This window comes from Dendroctonus ponderosae, unplaced genomic scaffold, assembly GCF_020466585.1.
Source record: "Dendroctonus ponderosae isolate FM_Combo_2020 unplaced genomic scaffold, Dpon_F_20191213v2 Dpon_F_20191213_11, whole genome shotgun sequence".
NCBI classification, from domain to species: domain Eukaryota; kingdom Metazoa; phylum Arthropoda; class Insecta; order Coleoptera; family Curculionidae; genus Dendroctonus; species Dendroctonus ponderosae.
This window is the reverse complement of record NW_026017213.1, coordinates 166,610-174,607: the sequence shown is the minus strand read 5'-3', so window position 1 is coordinate 174,607 and position 7,998 is coordinate 166,610. Positions and strand designations below refer to the sequence as shown.

At 40.9% G+C, this 7,998-nt stretch overlaps 1 protein-coding gene across 3 annotated transcripts in view; it reads left to right on the top strand.

Moving 5' to 3' along the window:
• LOC109540406 (basic salivary proline-rich protein 2) overlaps positions 1 to 6,018 on the top strand; it is a 13,200-nt gene extending 7,182 nt beyond the window's left edge. For all 3 annotated transcript variants that reach the window (XM_048662462.1, XM_048662463.1, XM_048662460.1), the window contains exon 7: positions 5,001 to 6,018. In XM_048662462.1, coding sequence (XP_048518419.1) covers positions 5,001 to 5,766 — 766 coding nt within the window. In that variant the 3' untranslated portion in view covers positions 5,767 to 6,018. The remainder of the gene's footprint in view (positions 1 to 5,000) is intronic.
• Positions 6,019 to 7,998: the final 1,980 nt, after the last annotated feature.

The window sequence follows — 7,998 nt, the reverse complement described above, 5'->3', positions numbered from 1 at the left end:
GGGCAAAGTGATCTCCCGTGCTTTCCGACTAAGAATGATTCAACTGCCCCATGATTGATGCATTTTCCCAGTCGTATTTATGCAGCCCAGCCGTGTGTGCTCATGCGTGGACTTCATGTCCATTTTTTCTGATGTGGTTCATTGAAAAACGTGTTCAGACAGTTCATTTGTTCTCTGTTCATAAAGTCAAGCATCATTTCTCCTCTATCCTCATATTACCTGAGCGAGATTCAAAGTCAGGACTACTCTCCCAATAACGTAAAGGAGCTTAACTCCGTTTCATAGAAACTGTCAAATTCTATCTCTGCAGCCCTTGCGAAAGCCAAAAACTAAACAGAAATAAAAACCCGTTCGGCCTTCCGCCAGAACTTAAACAACTTATTAAAAACAGAAACAAACTAAAACGCAGGGCCAAGCAATTCTCTGATGCTAGTCTCAACCAAGAAGCAAACCACCTCACTAAACAAATACAAATTCAGATAAAAAACATTAAAAACGAAAAGTGGTCCAAGCTATTGGAAAACATTCCAACAGGCGACAATGTCGCCTGGAAAATCGCCAAGAGTTTGATAGGAAAAACAAAAACACACTTTCCCCCAATACATGGAGAGAGAGGACTGGTCTATACGGACAAGGAGAAAGCGGAAGTCTTCGCCGACTCCCTGGAACACCAGTTTTCTTCCAACATGTCCCAGACAAACGATCCTGATTTCGAAGTGGAAGTTAAAAACAACCTCAGAGAAATCAAACATAGGCAAATTCCCCCAGACTGCCCCCAAATTCTGACCTGAACACTGACTGAATTGAAAACGCAAATATCCTCCCTAAAAGTCCGCAAAGCTCCGGGACCAGACCAAATTACAAACAAAATCCTAAAACATCTTCCAGAAAGTCTCCTAAACCAAATCCTAACTTTAATAAACGCCTCTTTCTCCCTCAGAGAATTCCCTACATCCTGGAAAACCGCCTCTATCATACTAATCTCCAAACCCAGTAAAAACAAATCTTCCCCCAAAACTGGAGACCTATTAGCCTCCTCTCTACACTCTCAAAATTCACCGAACGACTCTTCCTTGAACGTCTCAACGATCTACTCTCTCAAAATCAAACGATCCCTCGGGACCATTTCGGTTTTTTCTTATAAAATCGGGAGTCCCACAGGGCGCCCCGCTTTCACCAAATCTTTACAACCTATACACAGCTGATGCTCCAAAAAGCCCCCATTCCAAAGTTGCTCTTTTCGCTGATGACACGAGCCTCGATTATTGCAATAAAAACATCAACTACATTATCCCACCTTTACAACGACACTTAAACACTTTCCAAGCTTGGGCCGACACCTGGAAAATCAAAATTAACTCGGAAAAAACTAAAACCATGATAATAACTAAAAAGCAGTCATCACAAACACTCCAAAACTAACACTGAAGAACACACAAATCGAATACACAAAGGGAGTCAAATACCTTGGCATAATAATAGACTAAGCTAAACTTCTCTCAACACATAAACAAAAGTATTAAAACAGGAATTCAGACTGCCGCCTACCTACACCCTCTTCTTAATCGCAAAAGCACACTCTCACTACAAAACAAAACTCTAATTTACAAACAAGTGATCAGAGCACAAGTTTGTTACGGGGCACCTGTCATCAGCCAAACATGCAAAACAAACATCGAGAAGCTCCAAACATTCCAAAAGAAACTCCTACGTCGAAATTCACGCGCTCCCTGGTACATTCGAAACATAAAAATCCACAAAAACCTCGAAACGGAAACGATTCAGGAATGGAAGGTGCCAAGGGCAACAAACCACTTCTAATAAGCACACAGACCAACTCTTCTAAATTTAAAACTTAAAAGTCCCGAAAAGGGCAGTCATAAAAGAGCAAAAGTTCCAACGAACTAGCTCAAGTTAAATTTCCACAACATCCTACTGAAGCTTGCTGCTTGCTGAAGTATTAAAACAGGAATTCAGACTGCCGCCTACCTACACCCTCTTCTTAATCGCAAAAGAACACTCTCACTACAAAAAAAACTCTAATCTACAAACAAGTGATCAAAGCACAAGTTTGTTACGGGGCACACGAAATCCAAACATTCCAAAACAAACTCCTACGTCGAATTTGACGTGCTCCTTAATATATTCGAAACACCCAAATCCACAAAAACCTCGAAATGGAAACGATTCAAAAATTAATTTCGAAACTACACAAGAAGTTTAAAAGCAGAATCCTCGACCACACAAATCCCCTAATCCAAGAGACTTTTTCCCGAACAATCCCAAAACTCCACTTCGAATCTCCTAATAGCCTAATGGCAGATCCCCTGGGGAACACCCACTGGGGGGAAAGATGATATCTGGAACACGAAATCTTAAGCAGATCCACATTTATGATGTAGATGCCTATGAAACAATGGTTACGTCTAATCTAATCTACAACATGTTGAAAGCATGAATGAAGAACACATTAAAGTTGAAGACCTGAATAAACAAATTATCCATACGATACAAGAAGCCAGAAAAGAAAGCTGTAGTAAAATTAGGAAAAGGCAAGAAAAATTGAGTACAAAAACATTAAATATGATGAAGTATAGAAGGGAAGTGTTGGACAAATATACAACAAACCATACCTATCAAGACAGCTAAATAAAGACATCTCTAAAGGTATCAGAAAAAACATTAGAACGTATAACACATCACAGGTAGAAAAAACCATTGAAGAAAATAAATGCAAGAATAACAAATCGCCTGGCGATGATGACATAAAAATTTAGTATCTCGAGGAAGGAGTGCGTGCCTACTAAAGGGTACAACACCTTCTCAATGGACAAATGCTGTCATCATAATTATGCACAAGAAAGGCAATGTCACAGACCTGAGGAATTATCGACCAATAAGCCTACTGTCCCACGTATATATGCTATTCATGGCAGTTATTACAAAGAGGCTCACCAACAAACTTGACAGCTACCAACCCTGTGAACAGGCTGGCTTTCGTTTTGGCAATAGTACTAACGATCACCTTCAAGTGATAAAATCTCTAATAGAAAAATGTGTCGAATACAACAAACCACCAGTGTTGATCTTTGTAGACTATCTAGACATGAAGCCCTTTAATGTTGAATAGCCCTGAGGAAGACTAAATATATAGTCGAAACGTAGGCTTTTTCAAGAAAATAGAGTTTCTGTTCACCGTCCCAAACTTGACACCAGTTTTGTAGACTATGAAAAAGCGTTCGATACTGTGGACCAACATGAGATGCTCCTAGCCCTAGCAGATTGCCGTATCGACCACTGCTATATAACACTCATAAAGAACATCTATGACACTGCCATAGCTCATGTTAGACTTCAAGCCGATACTGATAAATTTAATATAAATCTTGGAATTCGACAGGGCGACACTATCTCCCCTAGACGGTTTAATACATTACTTCAATACATGTGTAAAAGAATAAATTGGGATGATATGGGTATTAATGTCAACGGTGAAAACCTCAACCACTCCTTTTAATCTCAGACCGTATTGACAATGCCAGAGCATCTCTTGAAAAACTCCACCAGGCATCCGGACAAGTTGGGCTAAAAATCAACATATCAAAAACTCAATTTATGACTAATCTAGTAGGTTAGGTGATAATGAAGTACAACAAGTGACATCATATAAATACTTGGGCCACGAAATCCGAATAGGCCGGGATAATCAGACCTTTGAAATCTTTAGGAGAATAGGTTTGACATGGGCGGCATTTGGCAACTTCAGAGAATCATTCAAGTCTGAACTCCCCATATGTCTAAAGCGCAAACTTTTTAACCAATGTGTCCTGCCAGTGATGACGTATGGAGCCGAAACCCTAACACTAACTAAGAAATCGATTAATAATATAAGAACAACACAAGTAGCAAAGGAAAAATCGATGTTGGGAGTATCACTTAGTGAAAGAATACATAACAGAGATATACGGCGCAGGACAGGAGTTACGGATGCAGTAAAGAAAATCTCCTCTTTAAAATGGAACTAGGCAGGTCACGTTGCGAGAACTAGACGATCGATGGACTAGAAAAATTATCGACCACGATGTGAGGCCTATCCAAGTAGAGGACGACCCCGTCGAGATGGACGGACGACTTAAGGAGAATCGGAACGAACTGGATGCAGGTCGCGCAGAATAGGCATGAGTGGCACAGTTTGCGGGATGCCTATGTTCAACAGTGGACGCTATAGTGGGCTAAAATGATGATGATGATGATACGGAGAAAAATAAAGAATTAGATAGAATCGAATAAAGACACAGAGCCATGCGAACTCAAGACCCTGCCTTCAGACTGTGACCAAGAAAGGTATGAAAATCCTTTGATCGCAACTCTGGGAAGATTGCATGGACTAAATAGAGGTTGATGAGAATAGAGAGATGAGAGCTCTGGAAGCTGGCCAGGAATCTCTCAGCAGGACCAAGGAGGCCAATACGATCAATCCTAGTAAACAACATTACCACTGGATCCGGAAGAAAAGTGGAACTCTTTGCCACCCACCTAGAGCTCCAGTTCCAAAGAAAATCTGGCTGATCATCCAACACAAGAACGGAAAGTTGATGCTGTTGATAGCTGGTAGCCGCTCACAACAGGAAGCCCACCATTCCCAGAAGAGTTACCACGCAGATCATCTAGTGCCATCTGATGTCAATATACCCACTGATGTTCGTATTTAAGTACCCGTAGATTAAGTAGCAATAAGAAGGTGTAATCCTTGTTTGAAAATAAATATGTTCACATGTCGCTAAGTTCAGGCTGAACCCAGCTGATGAGAGCTAATAGGCTCGAAACCGGTCCTGCATCTCTGCACTTGCTTATTTCAATTCGTATACGGTTTTATTTTATGGACCACAATAGCTAACTGAAGTTGGTGGTTCAAATTTTAATCCACAGTCCATAGAGTTACGAATCGCCCGAACTGCTCCTAGCGCCACAGAGATTCTAAAATAAAAAAAACTCCTCAGATACAACCCGCCGCCCAACCAGTATCCTCCGTACGGCCCGCCCAGCGGTTCAAGCTACCCCCCTCAGCCGAATTATCCGTCGCAACCTCAATACGCGCAACAGCCTCAGAGCTATCAGTATCCTAGACCACCAGGAGGCCACCCTGGCGCAGCAGGGCATCCTGGTTCTGGGGGACATCCAGGAGGACCTGGTGGACATCCAGGAGGACCTGGTGGACATCCAGGAGGACCTGGTGGACATCCAGGAGGACCTGGTGGACATCCAGGAGGACCTGGAGGCCATCCAGGAGGACCTGGTGGGCACCCGGGAGGACCTGGTGGGCACCCGGGAGGACCTGGTGGACATTCAGGAGGACCTGGCGGACATCCAGGAGGACCTGGAGGGCATCCAAGTGGACACCCGGGAGGACCTGGTGGACATCCGGGAGGACCTGGCGGGCATCCGGGAGGACCACCCAGTGGACATCCAGGTGGGCATCCGGGAGGGCACTCCGGAGTAGCTAGTGGACATCCGGTTGGACCAGGTGGACATCCAGGAGGACCCGGAGGACATCCGGGAGGACCTGGAGGACATCCGGGAGGGCCCGGAGGACCAGGCGGACCTAGTGGCCACCCTGGAAGTCATGGAGGCGGTCCAGGCGGACACCCTGGCGCACCTGGAGGTCATGGAGGTGTACCTACTGGTCATCCAGGACAGGGACCGCCGGGACCTCCATCGCAAGGTCCATATACCTACAATTATCCGCCACAGCCCAATCCGCAGTAATCGAAAAAAAAATGTTGAGGAAGTTACCCGGAGTGCCCTCTATATAATTCCTAAAACGGTTTTTGGTTTACATTTTAATCAGGGAGCAAATCCTACATGATAGTGTAGAATTGTGTACCTACACTTGTGTTTAAACTGGAACTTGGAACTTTTTCTCCGCGGCTAATGTTCTTACGAGAGGCCAGCTTTGCTGCCGAGTTTAGGTTGTAACTTAAATAAACTTCTGGACAAAATAAACGCATCAAAAACGGATCGTGAAAATTTTCCATAACCCAAAAGCATAACCCCATGTAAAACTGAAAGGGAAATTTGCTCATTAAATAGATCGTACTTTGTTCTATATTCAATTTTTTTTGACATTTTTGGGCTTAGAGCAGTTAATTATGTTAAAGGTTTGCATAAAGGTGCTTTGTGAAACTCAAAAGTCTGAGTTAAAAAATTATGCGAGTTTATAATTCAAACTTGCTCAGTGTTAAAACCATGATTTACTCTATTGAATGCTGTTAAGCACATCTTATAAGCTCCATTGGTTTTCGCACAATTAATTCTTTTCCGAGTTTTACAAAACTGCGCTCAACAAAAAATCAGATTTCAAAATTTGCACAAAAATCGTCAATAAAAAAATTAAACTGCAATTCGCACGTTAGTTAGAGCACACTCTGATCCATCTTTAAAGTACAGCTTTAGCTCTTTTGGATTTAGAGTAGCTAACTTTAATTTAAAAGTTTGTATAACAGCGTTCTAAGTAAAAGCAGGCCGTCGCATTAAAAACATTGCAAAAATTATTCTTCTCTATCTGATGGAACTTAGCGTAAGTTGTAACTTCTTTTCTGGCGTTAGCGTAATTAATTTTTATTTCAAATCTTGCAAAACCGCGTTTTACTGAAAAGTATTAAGAAAAATGTATAGAAAAGTCGCCAATGAATATTTAAAATTCAAAACAATAGAAGAAACATAAAAAAAATAAGGTGAAATTACATTGCAAGAGTTTGAATTTAGTAGCGTGTGGGTTCGGCTGAGCATGATGTTAATCAAAGTTTGAAGTTTTCAGGAAAATTCACCTATTCGATAAGAACGGCTTGCTCGAGTTCCCTAAAAGCGCGTTCACACGGTGACATTGAGGTCGTCCACAACAGTTTAATTGTCTGAACAATTGAAGTTCAAAGTGACATACGACACCGTGACACTGGTTGCTGTCATCGCATTAAATATCACCGTGTGAACGAGCTTTAAGAGTCACGGGAGCAGGTATGCGTCACCTGACTGATACGTTGAGTTTACGCCATAGATGCTCTGTAGCAGGGTGCCAAACTCAAAGCTAACTTGGGCCAAATAAACAATGTTTTTAGAATCAAATATATGTTTTTTGAATAGTACATGGTAATAAACATATATAAAGTTAAATTATTGTTTACGTCCTGCTTCTTTTCCTGACATGTTCTCTTTGCTACTGAATGTCCTATTTCGGCCGACACTACTTTCAAAATTAGACTTTATAATAGCCGATAAAAAAGAATAGTAATAGTAGTTTGCGATACAAGTTCGAAAAGTGTAGTTTTTTCAGGTTTTTTCAGTTTGTCAGGTCAGGTCGTCAGGATTTTCGCCTTCGTATCGAACAATATTCTTTATTCGAATAAAGGACATAACACGAATAATAAATTATAATAAATAAAAATATACTAAAATAAGAGCCGTCAGCTTCATTTTTTAAATTTGTGCCAATGTCAATGCCATTTTTAAAATTGTCATGTTTTGACGTTTGTAATTTTTCAAAAGCGTACTTTTGTAAGCATATACAAGTGAAACAATGAGTTGTGTTGAAAATTCAAGTGCTGCTTTCACGGCATGGTGTTTGTATAAGTAGCATATTTTGCATAAAATTTGCAATCTTTAAAAAACTCGTGTTTGGCATGTGGCAACATCGGCGAGTGCAAAAAATAGACCATTTGAACGACTTTGAGACTGAACTTGTAACAAAGTTATAATTTATAAATTGTAAGTAAACTTTAAATTATGATCAATAGTTCTCTATAAACCTACGTAATTTATTAAAAAAGCCTGTCGTTTACTTTTAAATGAAAATACTTCAGAATATTTTATGACAGTGATACGTTTAATTTGACAGATTTACTTTTGCGCACATGGGAGTAAAAGTCCATGCGTAAAAGTTAAACAAATGAACTCTAAAGAAAAGTGCTTCTTTTTCATCATCGCTTCTGATCGAAAAATGGC